We start from the raw sequence: 26,713 nt of genomic DNA on the forward strand, positions 1-26,713 counted from the left end.
AGCTGATGTGGATGAACATTCCACAATCCCCGGCCAACCAATCCCTATATCAAATTAACCATTTGTGCCCAAAACAAACGTGCTTGTCGCACCGAAAAATGTATGAATTATCTTCTCCAAACATCTCGTTGGAAAACTAAAGGCATTGTTGAAGGGGCGTCATCATCACAATGGCCAAAGGCGTTTTTGGCTTGGCAACTCCATGGAATCATTCTTCTATACTGGCTATAAGGTGATAGGCTTAGGGAAACAATTAACTGAAGAAGTCTCCGTCTATCTCGAAAGAAAGAGAGCATTATAAAACCATATCCAACTCATTCTCCCGGTGGGTGTCATTGTGAGAATCTTGTCCTTGGCAAGTGGATTCATGGGGCTTCCAACGAAGTTAACACATGGCTGCAAGAGCCTGCGTTAGGTCTACCGAATTTTAGGGGTGGGGGGTTCGCCATGTGGCAGCAAGGGAGGGATTTGGGAAGAAAAATTGATTAAGAAGTCTGAAATATTGGTAAAAAAAATTGATCAGCTGATGTGGTTCTCTGTGTGCATTCTTCTTGCTGACAAGAGGCATGGTAAAGCCGAGTCCACTAGATTATTTTGATTGCACAAGAAATTGACAGGTAAAACCCAGGTGGCTCTCTCTCTTGTTGATGTGACACACAAGTTGTTTTTTTGTTTTTAAAAAAAACTATGAGGGAATCATCAATTATTTCAAAGGAATAGTGCAATAATAAACAATTACAACAGTAAAGGGACACCTTGGAAAGGTTTGAAGTTTGAACACCAAGGAAACACCTCCCTAGCCTCAATGTATGATGTAGGATGAACTTGGCGACAAAGACCGACTAGATCCCGGGTTGAGCTAGGAAGACAGAATTGCATTCCTTGATTCAGAATATTTGATGCTTTGACGAGAGGTTGTATCTCTTTTAGAGTGAGACACATGTTACCGGAAAGCATGAATGGAGCTGCAGATTGAAATGACCTTATTAAAGCTGATCATTTCGGCAGACTATCCTAAACTTCTGAGGCTTTGCAGTTGCTGGAATAAAGCCCAAACTTGCCTCCAAAAACAACCATGACTTCCATAAGTGACATCATGGACTCAGTGAGGAACTACACAGCATGGTGCTGCCGAGGAGGAGATGGAGAAACTGTTTTGAGACACCATGAAGAAAAGAATGGGAGCTATTGCCAAGCAATGGATATTCTTGTGCAGGGGACAACCTTGTGCTTGAAAAAGTCTCATATTTTGCTAATACTAGGAGAATCCGCAATGCTTATCTACCAGCCTACTCAATGAAGCACTTTGATCATATTTTGAATATTAAGTTATTAGGATGCTATTTTCTAGCCATGGCTACAACTCAAATGAATTCAAAGGAATAGGGAACTAATATTGCCTGCAGTCAAGATGCATAAACAGAGAAATTGGATGATCTCCCACTAGGCCAAGCACAAACTAGCTCACGATAATTTTCTTCATTAATGGATTCCCAGAACCCACATCCATACCAAATATTATCAGATTACGAAACAATATCACACAAGACTTTAAAGCGATCGAAAGAAGAATGAAAGTGCGTATTGAAAACAGAGATAATGTAATGAGAAATGCTATGGCAATTTCAATATATAGCCTCCCTGGGGAATAATGGAGTACAAGATCCTGGTAACTTGTAGATGGAGTAATTGGAGTGTATCATCGTCATCGTCATCATCATCAGCAGCAGCAGCAGCAGCAAACATACAAGATCTCCTACTGCCCCCAACTTCTGTGAAGAGGATATTCAAGCAAACAGCCCGGTTTACCACCATTATGCAAACATACAAACCTGACATTGCAACAAAGTAGAACCAAAAAAACAAAAAGAGGCATGAGTCTACAGATAAAAGTATAATGCACTCTCATAACATGGGTTTAGCCGTCATGATTATGCAAGATAACTAGGGCCCTGCGGAGGCCAAAATTCCATCAACAGATACATAAAAATAAATAAAGCAATGAATAATATTGATCGATAATAAATTGGCTTATATTCTTTTGAACATATATTTTGTTAATTTATTGAGCTTATACATAATAAAGTAAGTAAGATACAACCCTAATTTCAGCTATAATGTTTAGCGCAATCATTAAGAAAGTGGGATTCATATTAACTTACAAAAATATTAACTTGAATCACTTCCATAGATTATGATGCAATTCAAAAGGTTTTATTTCTGCTGCCAAGGGATTCACGAAAAAACAAATTGTAAAAATTTTTGGCTTCATATTGGGAGGCCTAACGTTTTGTTTGCAACTATATAACATAACAAAGGTGTACTTGAGCTAACATCCAGCACTGGCTGCATGTAAATGTTTACAAGATGGTGCAGATGAATGATTGTGCTTGTACAGAGGTGAACATTGTGCATGCAAGTATGCATGTTGCACTAGATGTGTGTGTGTGTGTGAGAGAGAGAGGAGAGCAAAAAATTATGCCCAAAAAAGCTAATTGATATAGTCTATCATTTACTGGACCTTTTCGTAGTCTTTGTAAGTTGGAGATTAACATCACTTATAAAGATCACAAACACACAAAATATATGTATCACTTCATGTAGGAGATGTGGAGCTCAAATAATCAAAGAGAATAAATAAGAAGAGATGAAGCAAAAATCCACAACTCCACAAGAAACAATTATGGTTCCAGTTAGGGAAAGAAAATAAAATACCAGAAAGACACATTTCATACTACCAAGAAGAATTTTCCACTTACGGGGAAGTGTCAAGACCTAGATGCTTCTCGAGGTCCTGTAAGAAGTTACATAGCAGAAATCAACGCACGTTAATGACATCATCTGCCCAAGAGTAAAACTGTAGGAATTCAATATGATTAAGCGAAAACTTAATCATATCAGCAAGAAATTTACCATAGCAAGCTTCATGCATTGAAAGAAATAATAGCACACTTTCTAAATCACAAATTTGGCTACTTTCGGCCACAAGGCTAGGTCATGGGAAGTTTCTATTGAATGAACAATTTGGCAAGCCACAATCTCACAAGCCTCCAATACTAGTTTGTACATCCACCATAGAGAGAGGAATGCTAACAAACTTGTGTAAGTATATTAGCACCATGTGAGGTTGGTCCTGACCGGATGATGGGGCCCGACATGATGATATAAGTAGTTGGATGTGGATCTACTATCTCTAAACTGGCTTACTATCAAAAAAATCATATGATTTCAAAATCCCTAGCCTATTTATCCAGTGGTCAGAAAAGACGGTTTAAATAACAGAAAACAATTATGGTTTTTGACCACTGATAAATTGACTGGTGAACATATCATAGTCCATTAGTTTACTTTGGTCATAGTGTTACACCATGAAAAATCCTAACTCATTTGATTATCAAAATAATAGAATTAAACATGAATTAGCAAAAATATAGACAAGTATATTGAAATAAGTAATACTAATTGTTGAAGAAGACACCACCAACTTCTCCACTCTCTTGATTCTTCTTGAAGAAGACACCACCGACTTCTTCACTTCTCCTGATTCTTCCTAGCTGTTCAAGCCACCGACTTTTCCAAAACATGATAAACAGTGAATAAGTTCATTAAATGAGCCAAGCCACCGACTTTAGCTGAGGAGGTAAAGGTAACCGACCTAGTCACCTATAAAAGGGAGGGGGTTCTGCATTTCCTTGAAGTAAGACAGAAAAAGAAGAGAGAGTGTGGGTGGTAAGAAAAGAAAAGAAGAGTGAGTTGAAAGGTGTATTACGAGAAAGTTATTGTAGAGTGTTAAATCATCCTGTCAAAAGTGATGTACTTGTCCCTATGTTTTAATGAACTGACCTCCTTGTTGTGTTATTCTCGTGACTCCATAATTTAACACTAATAACTAGCCACAGTATTGATTTACATTACTATATATCACAAAAGGTTCACAAGCTTTAGGGCATTTTGTTATCGTTGTCCACACTCCATACATTCCATGAGAATGAGCTAGCAATATGTGCTAGCTCCTAATTTTTTTTAAAAAGTCCAAATTTACAATGGTTGACATTATGACTACATATGTATACATTACTTTTTCACTATCTGGATTATTCAAAGACCTGTGACCCAGCATCCCAGAAAAGGTTTCATTATTTGGATTATTCAAAGACCTATGACCAAGCAATCATAGAAAGAATTGATAGCCAGAAAACAAGATAGCACGTTACCTTCTCCACCTAGTATCCCTATTTGTTCATTAATCTTCATATTTTCTTACATTAAAAGTATTAAAACTAGTGTTCATAATCATGACTTCAAAGTCAAATTTATAAACAACAACATATAACAGGCTACTATGTACATAAATAACTTACATACTGAAGTACACTACATATGTGCATGCATGTGGTGAGAAAGTAAGCAAAAGAGAGAGATGGCCTATACACTTTGAAAACTTTGGCAATGGGGTTAATGACTTTTCAGCTGTAGAATGCGCTCAAAAAGTAATTAACATTTCCCATAAATTTTCTCTCCGCTTTTGTCTTTTTTGTTATCTGTGCCATATGAATTTTAACCCATTTAATAACTTGCATTAATTATCCAGGTTCCAGTTGGACTGAAGAATATTGGAATACTACAGCCATATAGGGCATCTATGTTATTAAACTATCATTTAAACTATTCCCATGACAATTCATCTTTTTTATATATCAATTACTCATTTAATTTAGTGCATATTGTATGCTACATAATATAAACCTAAATTTCAGACTGACATTCTAGAGTAAGAAAAAGTTCTAGTAGATTCTAGATTTCTGCACATGCAATGTGCATGGTATATTTGAAATGGAGAATTTGATGGATGGCTGTGAGCCATCATGAATCAAGATTATTTACCAGTAGATTTCGTTAACATATACCCACTATTAATTTATATACTCCTTTCTAGTCATTAATTAACAATCTGTGGGGGGAATTTATAATGGGATGTAGAGATGGTTCATTCTACATGGGACCAAAGGCCTTGCTAATACTTGTAGGAGGAATCAGAAGCTAGAGAAAGGGTGGAAGCTGCATGGACTTCATAGACAGATGGCTCAAGGGAGTCAGCATCCTATTCTATATTTTTGGCATAATTGAGTGCCACAGTATATTGTATTCAGACACTAGATAATCTTCAAATTAGCACCGTTTTATGTAGTCTACTCAACCCCATTCCTCTAACATTTTTCTTTGTTATATTTTTCATATAACTCATTGTAAATTGTTATGTTGATGAGAAACACCTTTTCCTTTTGCCCAGTGTTCATCTTTATTCACCTAATATGATTAACACCACGATATTGGTATGTATCATGATGCAAAGGACTATTTAACAATGACTGTTTGTCAGAAAACATGAGCACCCAATCTTTCTGTCACTATGTAAAATTCCTCCATGATAAATCACATTTGACAGAATTATATCCTCCACAAGCTAATCCCCACTTCAAAAGAACAAAAAAGAAAAAAAGACCACCCAACCCATATGCACGCAGGCATAGACACATACACATACACATACACACACAAAAAAAAATCAAAAAAACTATTTTATATGGTTATACGGCAGATGATGCTTCCATTTCTTACGTGCTATGCAGATCTACAATTGTAGATGGAATGGGGTTTTTCTACTAAATGATTTTGAATCTTGGAAACATGCACATACACCAAAAAAAAAATCTTGGGACGATCATTGCATATGCATGTGCACATACACACAAGAACAGAGACACAATACACATACACACACACAGAATCTATTTTATATGGCAAATGATGCTTCCCATTTCTTAAATGATATGTAGTTCTACATGCTGTAATTGTAGATCAAGTGGGACTTCTCTAATAATAATTTCTAATCTTGGAAGTGGACACAATGAAAAACTCTTGAAACATTTATTACATAAATTGTGTTATCCTATGGCCATAGTTTATTGAGGGCCAAATGTTGCTAGAATTTTCTCACAGAATCCCTATTTCGTTTACAGCCAGAACAGAGGAACAATGTTAAGCTTAAGATGAACTTCCCTTTTCGGAGGGGCAAAAAAAAAAAAGCAATAAGGTGAAGAACATTGAGTGCTGCAGTATCACCTTGAGAAACTCTGTGGGGCCTATTCATGACAAAAACTCGCCTTCAGGTATGTAAACCATCCATGATCATAGGGTGCACATGGAATGGACCTCTCCCAATGCGTCAAGAACCTAAGAGTCATGTGAAACATATCATTTTTATATGAAAGAAACCTACAGATCCACAGGCAACCACAAAGAATCCAGAAACTGTGTCCAACAGCAGTGTCCAAGCAAAATCAAGAGTACCAAATGAACTCACAATTCACGGAACATTTCAGTTCAAGAGTGAGCAAGAGAGAAAGCATATTGATAAAATAATAGAATAATTTCTAAAAGAATTTAGATTCATAAAAATCCATATCAATTTTTTTTTAAAAAAAAGCATCATAGGCATGCATGATAATTTGAAGAAATATTTGTCAAGTGATATTTTAGAAATATTTATGCATACATAGTGGTCTTGGCCTTATGCAATCTTTCTGATAGCATATGCAATCATGAAAATCCTGCTTTTCCACCATTTTCTAGCTCCATGAATGATGATTTGAATGGGCCATATCGTAATTATATTGCATCATTTAATTTTATTTTACAAGTCAAATGAGACAGCTTTTCTCCAAGCATTGAGTTGCTAGATTGGAAGTTTCCTTTGATAACTTTTTTATTTCATTTTTTCTCAATAAATAATATGTTTAAACGCCATCCATTATTCATATGCGCAAGAGGATTAGCTTGGGGACCCCTTGACTGAAATCCAGAAAACAAGGATGGATCTAAGTCAAATTTGTAACCCTTCATTTCAAATGAATGAGCAGCACCTCTGGAAAACATTATGACTTTCTAACACAAGAACATTCTGCTTGTATCCAGCTAACAGTCCGGCACAGCATGGTCCACCAACACCACTTCCAAAAACAGCATCATCTGCTTCCAGCTTCCCTGAACAACATATGACAATTAGATAAATGAGAGCTAGAACCCCGACACAGCAAAACGTCAACATGCATTAGCTTACAAGTAGTTTATGCCCAAAAGAGCCATTATTCAAAGCTAAGGTTCCCCAATCATAAGGAGAAATTCGTTATCTTGCTTCCATAATAGTAAGTATTTGAATGCAATATAAGAAATGAAAGAAAATAAATTCTCAGAACTACTCAAAAGTTATATATGCATGTATCAACATAATTTGAGTGGGAGAGAAATGCTAGAACCATACCTAGTATATACGTTGAGCTAGAATCCTGCTGTGAAAAATTGAGAGCAAACAATTGGAGCACAATAATACATGATGAGCCATCTAGATTGACAATCCACAGTGTTAAAAAAGATTGATATATAAAAACTCAGATGCTTCGGACAATTTGAACCTATGCATCAAGTAGCAGAAATTGAAATGGTGTTGATAAAATTCAGGTGTCAAAGTGCATGAATAGACCAAGTACAACTGAGATTCCAGAACACATTGATCATGATCATTACATTTTTGAACACATACCATCCTAAATTCAGTATTTTTTATTAACTTTAGACAACAAAAGAAACCAAATCACAGTAGTTATTCACTCTATGACTTCTCAATGGGTAAAAAGTCAATGCAAGTGTAAATATGTACTTAACTTGAGGACAAAAAATGAATACCATGCAATTACCTAACAAGGTATCTAACTTTAAACTAATATATTTTTGAAAGACAGAGGAAAAGAAACCAACCAGTATGACAAACAATAGATTTGGGTAATTTCCGTGAACATGAGTTTAAGATTTGAGAATAGACAAGTACTTTGATGAAAATTAATGTGTCATCTAAAGGATACCTAAAAAAGAAGAAAGCAATAAGAACAAAAGAGATGGGTGACCAGGAGATAGGGAGGTGCAAAGGGGCCTTGGATTAGCTTAGATCCTCATGATAGACCTATCAATCGGAAGCAATGCAACACCCCTAATTGCTTTCTGTAAGACAGATGATCCTATGGTTGCCAAACAAGAAATAAAGGAGGCCTTCTTGGTTGAGAAGTCCACTTCGTAGTATGGTTGCCCATTTGCATTGCAATAACCACACAAATACAGAGCACACTGATGCTTGGTATGGCTGAATATGTAATGTTTGTGATGGCCGATCCATTGCATTTCCTCCTCCTCCTCCTCCCCAGGCAAAGGAACAATCCAGGAGATACTCGAGTCTCTAACAGACATGTTTACATCAAAAATAAGGAACTCCTACTTTTATATGTAATCAATGAATATCTTCCAAGATTGAAGGGGCATCCTGTGAGGTGCATTCATGAAGGCATTTGTAAAATATTGAAAGTGAAAATTTCCAGTTAAGATTGGCTTGCCATAGTAGAGCTTCAATTTTCAGACTCTATCGGATAGGAACAAGGCAGGACACTTCCTAGCAAAGCAGGAGTATATGCCAATAAAAAAACTTGGCAGCAAATTATTCCCATTTTAAAATCATGAAATAATTATCTCAGATGAAATGCTTGAAAAGTTTCCTAACTTGACCATTGCTTTGCCTTCACTGAATATTATGACCTCAGAACATGTTTTACCATCAGCAAATGCAAATTAAAGGCAGTCTTTGCCCTTGATTGTCATTGTAACATACATAATGCACTCTTCCGTAGACATATTTAATTGTAAAAGAAGTAAAACATGCTATTGGATTAATTGTACACTTCTACAATACAATCTTATGAGTACCCAAAAGAAATGGAGGCATGGAGACATGCCAGATGAAACCTTGATGAGAATTGCAACCCCCCCCCTCCAGGTCTTCCAAGAGGAGGAGGAGGAAGAAGAAGAAAGATATATGTAACCTGCAATTTGATATCGTATTCCCAGTTATCACTCTGATTAACATTTCATCATCATCAATTGAAAAAAGAGATAATAGATTACTCTGCAAAATAATTCAATTCTTTGATAAACTTGGCTATTCAAAAAAATCTTTTTCTTTCCAACCTGCACCATATCAAAATGGCATCCCTTCCCAGTTTCTTCAGGAAACCAGTCTCTCTTTCCCATCTCCATCACAGGAACTAATAAATTCAGGTCGAGAACTACCCGCTCAGATCTCGCTCCATATTTACTGAAATGTACTTTAAAAAAGGGGGGAAAACCCCTAAAAGAACACTTCTCAGATGACCCACTCATTCCAGTTAATCCGAACTCATGAGGACCCAAGCAAGAAGTAATGATGCTCTTCTCATTAAAAAGCGAAGACATTGGAAAAAGATCACCTGGGAAGGGATTCTTTTCTTTTCGTACGTGGTTGACCGTTGGTCGGGCGCGGCTCCTGAACATTCGACCTTCGCGCCAAAAGCACCGTCCTCCTTTCGCGCCGCAATTTGAATTGCGAACTGAGGGCGTTGGCGGGGAATAAGAGGGATCCGTGGAGGTCTAGAGACAAAGCCGTGGCAGGAGATTTAAAAGAAGGGGATAGAGAAATAAGAAGAAAAATAAAGGAGAAGGAAAAAGAAAGAGATCAGTCGAGGGACAAGGGTTCAGGTTGCATCTTTAGCACGAAAATTATCGATCATCTTTACAATGTCAGCCGTAGGATCGCGCCTCACACAGCTCTCAAAATACTTAGTTCTTCTTTTTTTTTTTTATCTGCACATATCTCAAAGCAATTATTGCATGATCCAATTTAACAGAAAAATCTTTCTTTTCCTACAAAGATACAACCCCCATCACTTCTTTATCACACTTAAGGCCAAAAGTAAAATAAGCCCTAGTTAGAAACTAGAGTTATAGTGAAGTGTCAACAAGGATAAGAACCAAACTCTACCATAATGGAGTGTAGTTTATATATTATATAGTATAATAGTTCGATTTATATTTTCAATATAGCGACCGTGGAAGTGAGGTATACAATTAGGCCGCGCAATAGAGATAGCTATCTCTCAAAATTTTTACTCTCCAAAAATAATAAAGACAAGATTCGATGCCCAATCTCTTAGTCCAACATGCAAGGACTACCAACTTGATAAACTAGTACCTTGATAGTTAAGATTTATAAGGATTTGATTTTAATGTAAGATATCATCGAGTGAATAAAAATAATACTTTTGATTAGCAAAAAAAAGTTTCTATGTCCGTATCTAGAATAATGTTCTCCAAAATATTAAACCTAGGTACTTAAAATACAAGTTGATCTACTCCTTTCCTCTTAAAAGAAGAAAAAAAAAGAAGTATTGCAGTTTTCTTTATTTTTTTTTTAGATTTTTGGTTTCCCATATCTCACTATTTTGTTGTTCACATTCTGATTCTATTTAATTGGATATACAAATCTTTTGATGGAATAGGAGATATCAAATGATTATATAATATTTTTTAAGAGAGATAAAATAAGGTTGAAATCACTGTATTTAATTTTTTCATTTATAGTTGAACTATTCCATTTCCCATGCTGAAATTCATGCTATCTCATGTACTTCTCAATTATGTTGAATTCCCATCTATGGGAGAGGGATACTTCCTTGCAAGAAGTCATATGCAGACCACCAAGTATCAAATAAATGATGGATGCTCAAGAGTTTGGATGATTTACAGAAAATCTGTAAAAAAAATAAAATTGTCATCTTCATTTGATTGCTATTTTATGTTTGGCCTTGAAAAGTTAGTATTTTATGCATCATCTCTTGCACATAGTTAGATCTGTCTTTGCATATAGTTATGCATAATTCCATTATAGTGTCATAGATGGTCTCCACACATTTATGCACAGGTTAGAGACTTACACAAGGTGAGTATGGAAATCAGGAGCTAGTGACAAAATTTGTGATAAAAGAAACTAAATGTAAAATGACAATCAATCCAAAGGATAGAAAAACCTTGATTAATTTCTCTTGTAACTAGAAACAGCTCTAGTTTTTAATAGGAATCAAATTGTCTCATCTCTAAACATTGGAAGTGGATTCTTTTCTTTCTTTCTTTCTTTCTTTCTTTCTTCTTCTTCTTCTTCTTTTTGATGAAAGTGGATTCTTTTCAAATTGAGCCAGTTCTTGCTCTTTGCTTCTCTTATTCTCATCCATTTTCCTGCCAATTTTTCTTCCAGGCATGGTAAGGTGGTAAAACATACATAATGCATTCATGGGCACAATAATGAGACTCAGCCTCAAGCTATGGGACAAAATTAATAGATATTGTACATGGAGTTATGATCTCTTTTAGCATCTATATAAAACGAGTACAACGTTAGTTGTTCTGATGGTGAAGTCTTTTTACTAGGAAGGTCCTCTCTAACCTAAGAATTCCTGAAAGATCCGGGTCAAGTTGTCAAGGGCCCTACTTGCCCAAATCCCTAGACATTCATGATAAGGCCAAACTCTCTCTCTCTCTCTCTCTCTCTCTCTCTCTCTCTCGCACGCACGCACGCACGCGTACACTCTTGTAAGACCAATCAAATTCTCTAGAGGCCTTTAGAAATAACAAGACAGCATTAATCTTGATCAAGATGTTAAATCATCGTCATTCGAAGAGATTCATAAGATACTAGTGTACATATAACTATGTCAAGATATCATTGTAAAGATATATATATTTATTAGTGGCTTTTTACCTTTGGTGTTTGAGAGACTAGGAACTTTTTCACTCATCACTAAGTTTTCTTAGAATAACAAGAAACTAAGGATGTTAACAGCTAATTGGTTGTTAATATGACCGCGGATCATTTCTTATTTGCTTCTAATTCTAGAATAGAGGTCAATTTCTTCTCCTTCTTGATATAAGGGCCCCTAGTCCCAATTTTAACTAGGCTTCCACAGATGAACGACACCGCAACTATAAGGGTTAAAATCGAACATTCTAATGTATTTTTTGTATAAATATGTTTAGGACGACAACACCTAGGTTTGAATCCTCGATACACTAGAATACTTGATTCCATCATTACCAGACCTTGTATCAAGTTTGTTTTGCTAAGTATTCCTTTCTCCACATTAGTTAGACATGCACTAAAGGAACAAAAAAAAGAAAATGAAATAAATTATTACATTTCCAAAATTTCCATTTTTTATTTAAAGAAAAAACTTTTGGAAGGAAAAGAATCACATACATCCATACAGCATGGTTTAAACTCTTCTCCATGGTGATGAGTTTCTTCTCACCACCAACTTTTTTAAGAAACTATTAGTCTCACCAACTTCATGATCAAAGACTCCTCAAACTTCCTCCCTTGTTAACATTGTTGATGGCAATATCCTCATCCTGCCCACTCCACTATGTTTTGTTTAATTAGTATTAATATAATTAAAGTGCAACAAGTTAAAGACAACAGATCATTTCCACAAGGCATATATCTGACAGCTTTGGCAACAAACGCAGTCACCAACTAAATAAATATATAGCTTCATGATGTGAGAACAAAATAGAAAGGAAAAGAATTCTCCATAAGGCTGCAAACAAGTCAAAGCTGAAAGCTCCATGATCCTGATTCCTTATGCCTCCTATCCCCCAGCAAATAAGACATACTGAGCAAAGTAGCTTGCAATTAAAAAGTCTTGGACTCTAAATAATTGATTCATTCTATCACATCCTATTTTCAAGCTCATTGCTATCTATCAAAAAAAAAAAAAATCACTGATCTTTTATCAAAATAAGAAATTACAACTATTCATTCTTCTTCCTCTGCCCAAATCTAATTTGATGTTTCACATCACTATTCGGATGCAGTAAAGTTACCCCTCGAGCATCATGTCATAATTCTAATCCTTATCTATCACTAGTTGTGAGGATATGATATTTGAACTAGTCCAACTAATTTGCATGCTTGCAGATCTATAGCAATATCAACATCCGGAGCTGGTTTGGTTCATGGGAAAAGAAGAAAGAGAAAGTAGGATTAATAATAATAAAAAAAAGAGAGATATCTTATATTTAATTGGAGTTTTTAAAGAAGAAAGATAGAAAAGTGAGTTTTTCATGAAAATAAGATTTCGACATTTCAAAAAAAAAAAAATATGAGATATAGTAAAATCCAACTCTAAAAGTATTTTTAAGCTTTTAAATAGAATGGAATAAAATATTTTTATTAAAAAGACAATTTTGTCAGAAAAGTAGATGCTCAACCAAACATAAGCCATGCTTTGCGATGCATCACTTTTCTATAATCAACAAAATATATAAAAATTATTTTTTTAGACATCATAAATTTAAACATCAGCTTTTCATGAAAGATATTTTAGTAAAAAAAATATTTTCTGCGAACCAAACGACTCTCTGAAGTCGATGTAGGTAAATCCTACGTCATATGGTGGGATCCATTTGGAAACAAGTAGTGTCCTTTGAGCCCATGGGAGCTGAACCGGTTCACAAGGCCATTAATCAGTTTTAAGACCATACGTGGACCGATTTATTGCTCTTCCGGAAGGCACATGGTATTGCCTAATTAACTCCGGAATGCAGCCATCGAAGTCACATCGCATGGCATTGAAGGATGTCAGAAGGGTTGGATGGTTCATAATAATGGCAGGAAGAGACCTAGAAGAATCCAAGGATGACTTGATCACCAACTTTTCTTTCATCTTAGGCAGGTAAATTTTAGTTGTTTGACGACACTCCCAATGAATTGTTGCGTAGTTTCTATGAATCATGTCCATCATCTTACGCTACATAGAAAGAGAACTTTGTATACACAAAATAAGCACCATAGCATTATTCAAAATTTTAAGAATATAAGCTTTTGGAAGCAATTTCTTTGTTATATACGTGCAATTCAAGAAGATTTTACTAGGCTTTCATTTAGAATGTGCAAGATACAAACATATTATGTTTTCGAATCTAAATTGTAGATTAAAACATCTTATAGCAACAATGCATAGTTACTCAAATTAGGGAACAAAAAATTGCGTAGAGTCGGTGATTATAGAGGATTTCGAGTTGCGCCAAACTCGGGAAAAATATCTGTATAAAATGACAATTTTCATGGTGCCACTTCTAGAATCAGCAATAATTGGAGCATTTGTTTCGTGATGGTGATTATGGTTATGAGAGCATTGAGTTTAGAAGAAATTGGAAGGTTCCATTCACCAATGCATTATGGAGTTTGATAGTTGGTGGCAATTAAGGGCAACAAATTTGGAATTGAGCTGCATGGGGATTGTTTTTCATAATCTTTCTGTTGTATAAGCTAATACTCTTCATGGTTTAACTTTTAAAATCAGCTCTAGCTTGTCCATTTGTTTTTTAGTGATAGGTATATTTATTAAAGCATTAAATTTTCAAGAAATAGCGAGTTGCTATCTCAAGTTGTCTGACCATGCATTCATATAGAAGGATAGGTGGCAGAAACAAGTAGATTGGGTAATGAATTTATGATAGTTTTATGCTAAGATTGCTATCATAAGAAGTTAGGGTGGGCCTCCTCTCAATTTAAGGTCATGCCAGCATTTCTTATAGAAGTTATTATATCGGCAATAGTGTCCCTACCCATAACGAACTATCATTTTTTTTGCCAAAAAATTTGGATATAATCAACATGTTTCCTTTTTTCTTTTTTCTTTGTTTGGGTAAATGGTAGCTAAATGGTTGTTGTATAACAAAGATTTGACTACTCAAATTTAGGACAACTTAAGGGGTGGCTTCCTCTCAATTTAAGGTTGTCTGACCTCAAGTTATGTAAATGGTTGTTGTATAACAAAAATTTGACTACTCAGAACCTAGCCTTCACATATACAACTGCACTAAACAAGAGGTTTAGACACTACAGGAAAGAGAAAGCTAATTCGCTCCGCTCCTACGCTCTTGGCCTAGCAGCAGCCCATCTAATACATTCTAACCTGTCTTAGCTTGGTATTACCTTCAAGCAAGACAACAGGAATTTAGGACAACTTAGAGGTGGGCCTCCTCTCAATTTAAGGTCGCCTGACCTCAAGTTGTGTAAATGGTAGCTAAATGGTCGATGTATAACAAAGATTTGACTACTCAAATTCAGGACAACTTAAGTCTATTTCAATATTAATGTTGCCATGTCCTTCCACTTGAAGTCAGCTAAACTCCACCTATGAGTAGATGAGCTGTTCTCTTAAAAAGGATAAGGATAACCGAAGGAAATGATACATGAAATATAAAAAGATCCCAAACATAATTGGCAAGCATGATTATTTGATCAAGTTAGATAGACTAGCAAAGAATACATACATGAATACCCTTGGTTCCAACCCCAATACCACTTGATGGAGATACTTGCACAAAAATCAGATTGCGAGTGAGTAGAAAAAAAAAAAGAAGAAAACAATTGTACCCATTCAAGCTTCACAGATAAAAAGACTACTTAAATTGTAAATGAAATATTTGACAATAGTTTGGTGATTTAGTAGTTACTATGCATGACATGAGCTCCTTGATGCATCGAGCGGATTAGAAGGTATTTGGTGTTAAAGAAACTCCAATTCGCACATTCACGAATCATCCAAGCATGCAGGAATGAGCAATTTTCATAGGTTAATTTTTAAAAACTTTCGAAAATTACTCCTATTGAAGTTGCTTAGCTTGTTTCTAAATACCTGCGCATAGTCCATCAAAAGAACTTCAGCTAACAAATGAACATTTCATTTTGCCTCCATCATTAAAAAAACATAGTTATATGAAGACACATGTTCGAATAATCTCCTCTCATTTAGAAAGAGACAAATAGAGGGCAAGAGTTGTTGGATTTACTACCTGTCAATGCTGTATTGTCCTAAAGAAACTCAATAAGATGCTGACTTTTTTTTTTTTTTGGAGGAATCTCATTTTCCTTTCTCAATATCTTACTGAAATGAGTTTAGATCCTCTACAACGAGTCTTATGTGTGTAGGGATCACTGCCAAATTAGCCATCTTACAATCTTAGAAGCAATAGACTTTTGTTTATGTTGAAAGCTAAGGCCTTCGAGTTAGGGATGCCAAACAAGTTATTAATTGTCAAACACGTTGAATAGAAGATTATGAAGGGTTCGAGTTGTATTCTTTGCATGAAAAAATGATTGATCTTTTTTCACGGCATTGACTATTGCATTGCATTAAATCTCAAAGCAACCAAATCCCTTCGTTTATTTATCTGTACATATTTTGAGATGACTACTTTGCAATCCAATGATGGATTTGTGTAAAGAAATATGAACACTTCTTGCACAAAAGATACTGAGTTTTTATTTTCAAGATGGAGGATGAGGTCATGCTATAGACACGTAAAACTTTGCATGGTGCTAGAGAAAAAGATCTGGTTCTATGGAAACCTTTATTTTTTGTGTTTTTATTTTTGTGCATTTGGAAACCCAATTAATAAACAAAAATTTCAATAAAATTCAGCGAATTACTGCTCCCTCCGGATCTACCGTGCACAAGCACGCTCACCTCTTTCTTCTTAATTTTTATTTTTTTTTTTGGTCGTAAATTTTGTAAATTTGTTAGACGGAGTCTTTAGAGAGAGAGAGAGAGAGAGAGGAGCTTGAAAAGTCAAGCAAGCGTTTGAAAATAGCCTCGCTTTAACTCGCTTCCCCGGTCGTTGAATCTCTCTCTCTCAGGGAAACAATCTGAGCTCATCCATCGTTGTCTTCCTTTAGAGTAATCACTGCCCAGGCTTTCTCTTAGCACTTTGGTTTCCCACCCAGAGATGGAGTGTGGAGCCAGTTTCTGGTGATACCGAGCCGAAAAATACGTGATTTGGCTGTGGTTCCTCTTGAGCATCGCCTATTCTCGTAGGAAGAAGACGGAATCTTTGCAAAATCTCTGTCGTTTTTTCTCAAATCTGTAATTCTCAGCCATTTCTCGGATTTTTTTGCTAGTTTTTATGTCAGTGATTCCTCAAAATCGCTTCTTCTGTCCATCAGTTAGATTTTCTGTTTGTTTCTCGTTTTACTGGAAACCCTATCGAGAACCATCTCTTATTTTTAGGCTATGATTTTTCTTAAGGTTTCCATTCGCCACCTTCATTGTATCGCAGAATCCCTTCCGGGGTTGCCGCAATATCGAATCTTTCAAGGTCTCGGTGTTGAAATCTTGTCATTTACTCGATTATAACAGAGAATCTCTACCATAAGATCTCTCCTTTCCAGTTCTCCAGCTGGGAAATCAGCTGAATCTTCTGGTGTGATCTCATGGGAGTTGCTCTTAATTCTATTTGACATCCCTATATCAAATTCTTCTCCGCCACTTCGGCCAAGAAGCATCCTTGGATCTCATTTGGCCAAGCTTGTTCAACTGTTCTCGATCACTGTCAAAAGATTTTATGTAGGTGCCTTGTCGTGCTTTAGTTGTCTTCTTCTCAAGTAATTAATTCCATGGGCAACGCATTGATTTGCTTATCAAAGAAGGAGAGAGGTGGCATCGGGTCACGGAGCAAGCGAACCTCGAATTCGAGGTCACAGAGGAAGATGGTGTCCGAAGAGGAGCAGCTGCATCGCCAGGCCCTGGCTTTGGCGATCCAGCAGCACCAGCTATCGCAGCGGTTCGATGGCTCGATGTCCCGGAGGATTGGGTCCACAAGCTCTCGGAGGCGGGACCTTCCTGATTCAATCACCAATGGAAAGCAGGTTACTTTTAGAGTTGCAACTTGTTGAGCCTTCAGTTCTCATTGTATAGGACCAAGAATATTTAATCATTTATTTCACTTTTCCTTGTGTTAGGGCAGCACCTTTTAGCATTAGAAGATCCAGTAGTAAATTTATATCTTTTAAGGGCATGGGCTTAGTTTCTTTGACTAGAACAAATGTGACATTATCTTTCACATCATGATTCTGAAAATTAGGCTCTTTATCGATTTATAACGTAGGCTGTAAATTGTCATAAATAAAATGTAGAATTCGATTAAGACTTGGAGGTGATATTGGATGTCAATTTGGAGGATGGAAATTTTGATTTTTTTTTTGTCTGTTTCCTCAATGGAAACATGAAGGAAAGAAGAGGATTTCTTTGTCAAAAATGTGTAGGTCGAAACTGCTTTTCTGGATTACAGAAGCTGTGTTGATGTTGCTGACAACTTTTTTGTGATGAAGTGGAAAATAGCTGCTTGTTTTATCTTACTGGAAAGGAACTTGGAAACCATATGGAAAGCATCCATGCAATTATGCCATTTGAACTTTATGGTACCAGTCGGTGTGTAAACTCTCAATAGTTCCACCTTGATCTTCATCACCATGGATCAATGATTGTCAAAATTTTCTCGTTTATAAGTTGTCAAAGGACAGCTCCAGTAGTTTTCCACGATTCTCTGCTCATAATGATAATAGAAACTGCAACTTGATCGAGCTGGGGTCTAATCGTGCTTCGTTTGAAGTATTTTTCGAGCTTGACATTTCAGATCAAGCTCAGCTTGTTTAAATTTGATATTGCCTGATCAATCAACTTGATAACCTCAAATCAAGCTGAAATCAGCTTGATCTTGTATTAAGCTGGAATCAGGCTTGGGAAAAGGTTGGTTCAAGCTTAGTTCATGCTTGACTTAAAGCTTTATTCAAGCTTGATTTAACATTTGATTGTTTTAAACATTAAATTAAGAAAGCAATTAATATTCATAAAATATGAATATAGAAAACTTATTAAATATACTATAATATATATATATGATATGGACTTTGCTCCTCTTGAGAGAAGAGGATATCGAGTCCTCTCGACTATAAAATCAAGAATGCGGCATTCAAAAATCAAAGATTCACACCATGATCTATATAACTAAAATGCCTAGAAACCAAAAAGCAGGTGTTTTGGTGATCTCTAACCTATGCATCAAGTGGGTGCAAAGACAATTGATTAAAATGATGCGAGACTATATTTGTTATAATCTAAGTATTAGAATCTATCCACTTTTAATCTATACATGTTTTTTGCATATATGGGTTATGATCAATAAGATGTATTCTCAATTTAATTCTTCATGTTGTATCTTGGTGTACTATTATAATGAAAATTGTTCATTTTTTTTGTCCACATGATACATAGATTACAGACCATCAAAATATGCGATTTTTGATTTCTAGGCAGTTCTAGTGGCATAGATCATGATCAATGATGTGGTTCTTCGATTTGGATGCCCCATCATTAATTTGTTCCTCAAGAGGAGCTCATACCTTTTCCTCTTGAGAGGAGCATACTCTGTCTCTATATGTATGTATGTATGTATGAATGCATGTATATATATGTGTGTATATTTGTGTGTATCTATATATGTATATATAATATGTTATATAATATTTTAGAGCCTTATCAAACTAAGCTTGATGGAGCTGGGTTAGTTGCCAAATTCGTTTGAAATTAATTTTGATCCAATGAATCGAGTTCAAGCTTGGATCAATTATATCAATGTCGAACCTGATTTGAGCTTAGTTCATGCGGAGTTCGTGCTTCTTAATCAATTAATACATATGTACACAGAAAGATGACTTTATCTCCTACTGTAGACACTAAACAATCTAATAGCCTTCAGCAAAATTGTTATAGTCCTAAGCTTACTCATGTTGCAGTCATATAATCTGTTTGCATGTTTCCGTTGTTGATCTAGTGCAGCCTTGTATAGTAATAATTGTTTCTAACACTGCACATCCATGATCCTTAATTGCATGCATCATGTGTTCAATGATGTGTCCACACATGTACAAGTAGATTTACACCACAAATTTGATGAACCACTCACATTCATGAAGATCACCTGAGAGTAGTGCTATGTAAACACTTGCCATGATTGCTGAGTTCCCAAATGCCCTCAATTGTTCAAGATGATATCTATATTATCCAACATCAAGACTCTTTTGCAAAATATGTACATATGAACATATTAAAATATCTCGAGTACTACTTTTAGTTGTAAGTTTGAAAGAAAAATAAGACATGACACTTCAGAGGAACTATGTCCAAATTGATATTATTTACTTATAAAATAATTAAGAATTGAACTACCATAACTTGCATTTTAGTTTTCCTAACAAGATGGATCAAAAAAATGCCTAAGTGCCAACATTTCTAGACAACCGCAAGTCACTACATTCATGGGTTACCTGAGAGTATCCTTCTATGTCATCTCATATTCAAGCAGTAACCTAGAAATTTCAAAAATGTAAGTTTCCAAAAATTTAGAAACTACAATGTTCCTGTAACACTGCCTTGAGAATGCTTCAGTTAACATGAATAAGAGATTTTAAAGAAGTATGAAGAAACTCTCGGAATGTCTATCTATTACTCATTGCAATCCTTCTCTTTCCAGACCTCAATAGCAGCAATTATTAGCAATTATTTCTCTAACTAATAATTGCACATTGTAAACATCAATTATGCTCCTAACTTACTTCAACATTTTACTAGATTCTTGGTCAAACTAGGTGTTAGATAAATAAAATGTTAATTTTTCTAATTTATGATGCTCATATTTTCCATAATGAAGATTTCTCGCAATTTTTTGACTCAGGTTCACTCAATAAAAGGTTATAAAATTTTCTATGCCTCTTTTATTCCAGGCTATTGATATACTATCGGTTAGATGGCATGGATATCCAATGCCACAATTATTTTCCATCAAGTTTTGGTGAGTTATAAAATAACTCTAGAAATAAGATTATTTTAGTTGGGGACAAGGCAACTCGATTAACACGAACCATGAAAATGGGAAACTTAAAAGAAGTTGACTCTCCTCCCCTCCCCTTCCTATCTATTAATCCCATGTACTCCCCATTAAAAGTAAAGATGGAAGTCCACGGTGGGGCAGCTAAGGACATAAACAGGGGTGAAGTAGAGGAGGTTAGGAGGAAGGGAGGTTGCTTATTGGCATGATTGAGGATTGACCAAGGTTGGGTACATAGGTGCAACAGAATATGTGCATGGTGGATGAGGCTGTAGTGGCTTGAGACGAGCATGATGTGGAACAAGTTAGGATTCAAGACAGGGTGGGGAAAGATGGCTAGACACCAAAGAGACTAGGGTTAGTACAAGATGGAGCATGACTATGTTTAGTGGAGAGGGGTATGGAGTAACAGACAGGGGGTAGGCGGAATGGCTAGATGTAGAAGAGGTCAGAACAGTTCGGACAAAGGTGCTGCTAGTTTGATGTTAAGTAGTTTTGTTGCTGCACCAAGCTCAGTGAAACCGTACATCCTTTTTTCTCCTCTCTCTGATTAAAGAGTGAGGGCTCTTATCAAAGAGTCCTACCAATTAACAATCAATTGGTCCAATAAAACTTGTGTTATTCTTTTGTCCTTAGACAAAAGAATGGCTAAAACAAAATTTTTAAACAATCAAGGAATTTAAAATAAATGCACCAAAATTAATTTGATAAGACATTTTTGCAATGTATATCAAATTTTCTTTTGATAGAATACATTAACTCAAATTCTTACCATTAATGATTAATGCTAATTATCTTTGTTAGCATGGTAAAGCACAAATGATGATTTATCATTCTTATCTTCTCCTTTTATAAATTTCCAATTTCTTTCATAGGAAACTTGGAAAGCAGATATGCTTCCTTGGGCTATTCATGGTCATCAAGGTTCGCCGAAGTGGTACCGAGACCTGTATCGGTTGGCGGCCGGTATGAATCAGTACTAGTTCGGTACCATACCGTGTGTTGGTACGGGTAGGGTGTGCCGGTTCCATACCGGCATGCTCTTTTTTTTAGAGTTTTCAAGAATTTTTAATTGGTAATCATTCTTTTTGAACTTTTTCAATGATTTTAAGTCTAATTTGATATTTTTCTGATATTTTTTTGATGTTTTTTGATATTTTTTTTGATATTTCACAGATTGCCAATACAAGTTCTTTGTACAGTCTCCTGTAGGACGTGCGCCCAATGAATTGTAGGCTTTTTTTCACTTTTAAGTAACAAAAGATCCTTGCAGTAGATTGCTAGCTACTGTGCCTACTACTCTTTTGTAGTTTGTTTCCATATGATGCATAATATAAAGCTCTAACTGTTTTTCCCTTTTGAAAATTGTACTTTCAGGTCCCAGTTTCTCTCGAGAATCTTGAAACAAAGAAAATTATTCTAGTCCATGGAGAAGGATTTGGAGCGTGGTGTTGGTACAAGACTATTTCTCTGTTGGAGGAAGTAGGAATGCAGCCTGTTGCTCTGGATCTCACAGGGTCTGGGATAGACCACACCGATACAAATAGCATAACAACTTTGGCAGACTACACAAAGCCATTGATAAATTACCTGCAAGACCTTCCTGAGGATGAAAAGGTGGAAAGGTTTTCATGAAATAATTTTTTTATGCACAATTCTATAAGCATTTCCTATATATCAATTGACCGATACAATGGCACAGGTTATTTTGGTTGGCCATAGCTGTGGAGGTGCTAGCATGTCGTATGCACTAGAGTGTTTCCCAAAAAAGATCACCAAAGCAGTATTTGTTAGTGCTACAATGGTACTGGATGGGCAAAGACCTTTCGATGTGTTTGCTGAAGAAGTGAGTACTTCATATTCATTTATTACCAGTTACAAACCTCAATCCTCTGCCTGACCTCACCCAAAAAGGAACAATTGTGTGATGCCACAACAATATTTAAATTATGTACATGACTGTATTATTTCAATCCTGATTTCAATCCTGCGTCATACATGTTCGTTGATCCGAGCCACACAAATATTGGCTTGGACTGACATCTTCATCTTGACCTGACCAAATGAATGATTTCCCAAATGGAAAAGCCACAGTCAAGAGTCTGCTTTTCCAGTTTGCTAGATGTCTGTTTCAGACCTAATTTGGTGGACCATATCAGAGTTGGCCAAGTAATTGTGGTAAGCTGACTTAGTTGTGTTCTGACATGTTTCTAACAGGGAAACTGAACTTGTTTGACCTTGGGATGTTCTCATTCTAGTAGCTGGAAGCTTTCTGTTGCTCTTGAGGCTTTCTGTTTCAAATTTGTGCTTTCTTATTCTTTTTGATATATTTTTGCAGCTAGCATCTGCTGATGTTTTCTTGCAAGAGTCTCGATTTCTAGTCTATGGCAATGGAAGAGACAAGTCTCCTACTGGCCTTGTGTTGGACAAGCAACAAATTAAAGGACTATACTTCAACCAGAGTCCTTCCAAGGTTAGTAACAATTCAATTCTAACTCTTCCATCAGAATTTTTTTCTTCCCATTCAATTAATTGATTTTTTTCGCTATATCAGATATCTTCTTCCAGTGCTTTTGCTAGATCATTTATGTTTATATGTGACCTCATTTCTATGAATTTATTGGATGGAACTAGAACATAGTATATTATAGATTAGCAGAGAAATATAATGAGAGCACTTCCCAACATGACTAATGTGTAATGACCATCATGATCTATAGGGGGGAAAAGCAAACAACCGCATCACTGATGCCAATCTGACAAGACACAAAATGGAAGGAAGTCACTAGAATCAAATTCAGAAAAATACCTAAGGATCTGGTTTAACAAGATTAGAGAAAAGGAGATAAAGAGATGCACACTAAATTATTTATAGATTTATTTTTTAAATATCATACAAAAGAGAATATTAAAAGTTATTATTTGTTAACTCTTCTAATATAAATGTTCCTCATCCAAAATTTTCAATTATCTTAAGGTTATAAGGAAAATAACATTTTGCAAAATCATGTTAATAACTACATCCTTGTTCAATATCTCAAAAGAGCAACTATTCGCTTCTAGCATTGTTATGGCAAGTTGAACTCATTGCTGGATCCAACACTCCAGCAATCTTGATAAGCTGCAATCAAATTCTTTGACAAGTTCAAGTTTCTGATACTTATTTGATTTGGATATGTATCCCACATGGATCCTTGGAGTTGGATGTAAATATCTAGGTAAGATTATCAGGATATGCAACACTTCCTGCCCACCAAATCAGGGTAGTTAGAACTTAAGTCTTGAACCTCGACATCGATATAATACAAACAATGTTGGGAATACCCCATGGATATATTTTTTTTCTGTGATAACTAATAATTTTAAGCATGATCTGTGATGTTATACAAATTCTGCTGCATAAGCTGCTAAGCCAAATCAAGTAGAAGAAAAACCTTGCTTCGAAAGCATTTCTAGCAGACCAGTGTTGAGGCTTTTCTTACTTCATATACTTAGGCTTGAGTATCAGCCAAAGGAAAAGGACTGGAAACTTTAGAACAGCCTGACTATTCATATCCACTCTTTGTAGGAGGAAATAGAACTGAAGTTGTAACACACAAATGTTTAGAAGAGTGCAATATCATTTCACCAGTCAATATGAACACCTATTGCTCTCCATAAGCTCTTTGCTGAATTGGATAGTCTAATGTTCTCAGCAATAACAGGGATAGAATTTTGGGTTTTATACATAGGAGAAACCCACATAGGTCACTACTGCTTTTAAGCATTACATGAAACCCTGAAAATTGCATCCATGCTCTTTATATTTCTTTAGTTTATGTTATCGTTTTTGAAGATCATCATCATTCATTTTGAAGGGGAGAGGTGCCATCAGGTGCAGGTCGATTACTAACCACTAGGTCCTTTTGCCAAGTTTGTTAGCACCTGACTGCCTGTAAGTTATCAAACATGCTTCTTCAAAACATTTAACCTGTCCAGTATATGAATACGGTAGCTCTAAAATCTAACTCTAGGTTTGAAGGACTGCAAGGTGTGTATTGAGCATCGACTAATTGTAAATATACCGAGATCATTCTATATAATACAATATCTAGGATTAATGCATCAATGCAATATGGAACAGAGATGTCGCTAGCTGAGGAAAAACACAGATATCAAATCATGAAAGAATAACTGTAGAGCAAATCCAATTTGATCAGGCATAGGAAAAAATACTGCAAGGTGTGTATTGAGCCTTGACTAATTATATATATACTGAGATCATTATTTAAAGTAATATAATAAAATATCTAGGACTAATGCATCAATGCAGGTGTGGAACAGAGAGGTGGCTAGCCAAGGACAAATTTAGATATCAAATAGTGAAAGAATAACTATAGAGCGAATCCAATTTGATCAGGCATAGGAAAATAATTATCACAAAAACACCCAATAATAATTTTCTTGAAGTTATAGGGTCGATGATAAAATGATGCAACAAAAAAGAAAGGATGCATCAGCATAAGCATCTTTGTAATACTTGGTTAGCATTGGATCCATAATTACAAATTGGATTTTCTCCACAAGTTGAACCAAGGAATGAAGTACTGCATGATGTACCCAGCCAGCCTACATAAGCGTGAATTTTCCATGCCAGCCTACATAAGTGTGATGTGCTCATGCCAGCCTACAGAATATGCTTTGTTATGTTGTGCTATGCTTATCAAATGCCCGACTATGGCAATGGAAATGGGTCCATGCCAGCCTGTCTTGATGCATGCCAGTGCATGACATGGACCGTTGTAACCCTATACCATGCTGGTATCTTAATGGCCAAATACATAACAGGTGGTCTACCAGCTTGGTACAGTACCATAATCCAGATGAAGAGTTATTAAAGCTTTAGTATCTTCTTGCTATTCTAATTTACATTGTAAATTATTTTATACGCTCTTACATTTATTTATTATATGCATGACAGTTGAGTTAATGGTAGTTTCTTAAATGAGCACTGTTTCATGAAGTGGTTTGTTGTACAAAATCTTAGATGATTAGCTGAAATCATCATCTGCATTGCTAACTCTGGATGACATGCAACATTTTAATCGTTCCCATCGTGATGGATGTGACTTCTGTTTCTGATGAAGGTGTTCATGGTGATGGCAGGATATATCTTTGGCCGCAGTATCAATGAGACCCATCCCACTGGCACCAATCATGGAGAAGCTGTCTCTAACCCCAGAAAACTATGGCTCTGTCCATCGGTATTTCATCCAAACACTTGATGACCGCATAGTCTCACCCGACATCCAGGAGAAGCTGGTCCGGGAGAACCCACCTCACAGGGTCTACAAGATCAAAGGCAGCGATCACTGCCCGTTCTTCTCAAAGCCACAGTCTCTGAACAAAATTTTGCTTGAAATCGCCCAGCTCTAATAGATACTGCAGGTTCCATGAGGTTACAGTAGAATGAAATGGCCTATGAGCTATAGGCCGTATAGAATCGGTCAGCTAATAGGATTCACAGAAGAAGATATTTTATTAAAAATTTTGGATGTCTGGGAGGAGAAACATGCTCAAATAATGTTGATTGGAAAGGGTGAGTCCTACAGAAATGCCTGTAAATCTGAAAGCTGCTTTCCATCCATCAAGTATGGAGCGAATTGATCATCGCAGATATCGTTCATTTCAGTGAGACTAGGCACCTTCCGGGCTTCAGAGAGTGCTAACGTCTCCTTAATTGGTTCTACCTGGGTTGCAGGAAAGAACCATCTGCCTTGACTACTGCACCTGCTCCCAAAGCTAATTTATTTTCGGACATTTCTGAGCTTTCTAATGCTTGTATAAGTAGCTACCAAATGTTCCTCAAGAACCTTGACATCAGATTATGAGATTTAATATATGGGAGTACGTAGATGTTGAATCTACTTAGTTATTTGCATGATCAGCTGAGGGTTTTCGACATCGCCTTTGCTCAGTTCTGGAAATATCTCGGTAGAGCTATTGGACTGTGACATCAAAAAGTGTAAATGATGGAGGAAAAAACACACGGCAATTCACCCTGCTTGGTTCTTGTGCTGCTCCTAACTTACAT

General features: G+C 36.0%; 2 protein-coding genes across 9 annotated transcripts; one reads left to right on the top strand and one right to left on the bottom strand.

Moving 5' to 3' along the window:
* Window positions 1-2,760: 2,760 nt before the first annotated feature.
* LOC103716623 lies at window positions 2,761-9,581 on the bottom strand. 8 transcript variants are annotated; one of them, XR_005514967.1, is made up of 5 exons: window positions 9,348-9,567; window positions 7,322-7,346; window positions 6,924-7,044; window positions 6,124-6,234; window positions 2,761-3,570 (listed from the first exon to the last, which is right to left on the bottom strand). XR_005514967.1 is itself a non-coding variant. In XM_039133958.1 (5 exons), exons 1-4 carry the CDS (start codon window positions 9,409-9,411, stop codon window positions 6,144-6,146), a joined length of 357 nt encoding a protein of 118 aa, XP_038989886.1. In that variant the 5' UTR covers window positions 9,412-9,570; the 3' UTR covers window positions 2,761-3,570; window positions 6,124-6,143. The 8 variants fall into 8 exon arrangements, 1 of the variants encoding a protein (XP_038989886.1); XM_039133958.1 differs by having other exon boundaries at window positions 7,322-7,402; window positions 9,348-9,570; XR_005514964.1 differs by having other exon boundaries at window positions 6,924-8,924; window positions 9,348-9,581.
* A 6,971-nt stretch (window positions 9,582-16,552) lies between these two features.
* On the top strand, window positions 16,553-26,566 carry LOC103716626 (putative methylesterase 14, chloroplastic). The gene is made up of 5 exons (XM_008804705.4): window positions 16,553-17,623; window positions 22,018-22,257; window positions 22,343-22,486; window positions 22,979-23,113; window positions 25,786-26,566. Exons 1-5 carry the CDS (start codon window positions 17,372-17,374, stop codon window positions 26,053-26,055), a joined length of 1,041 nt encoding a protein of 346 aa, XP_008802927.2. The 5' UTR covers window positions 16,553-17,371; the 3' UTR covers window positions 26,056-26,566.
* The last annotated feature ends 147 nt before the right edge of the window (window positions 26,567-26,713 follow it).

Source organism: Phoenix dactylifera, chromosome 1 (genome assembly GCF_009389715.1).
Source record: "Phoenix dactylifera cultivar Barhee BC4 chromosome 1, palm_55x_up_171113_PBpolish2nd_filt_p, whole genome shotgun sequence".
Classification (NCBI taxonomy): domain Eukaryota; kingdom Viridiplantae; phylum Streptophyta; class Magnoliopsida; order Arecales; family Arecaceae; genus Phoenix; species Phoenix dactylifera.

Excerpts from the sequence above, each read along its gene's own strand:
- LOC103716623 (XM_039133958.1), bottom strand. The coding sequence starts at position 9,411 with ATGTTCAGGAGCCGCGCCCGACCAACGGTCAACCACGTACGAAAAGAA. Across the intron at positions 7,403-9,347 it reads AGAAAAGAATCCCTTCCCAG|ATGGCTCATCATGTATTATT; the intron begins GTGATCTTTTTC and ends TTGTCAATCTAG. Across the intron at positions 7,045-7,321 it reads TAGCTCAACGTATATACTAG|GGAAGCTGGAAGCAGATGAT; the intron begins GTATGGTTCTAG and ends TATGTTGTTCAG.
- LOC103716626 (XM_008804705.4), top strand. The coding sequence starts at position 17,372 with ATGGGCAACGCATTGATTTGCTTATCAAAGAAGGAGAGAGGTGGCATC. Across the intron at positions 22,258-22,342 it reads ACCTTCCTGAGGATGAAAAG|GTTATTTTGGTTGGCCATAG; the intron begins GTGGAAAGGTTT and ends ACAATGGCACAG. Across the intron at positions 23,114-25,785 it reads TCAACCAGAGTCCTTCCAAG|GATATATCTTTGGCCGCAGT; the intron begins GTTAGTAACAAT and ends TGGTGATGGCAG.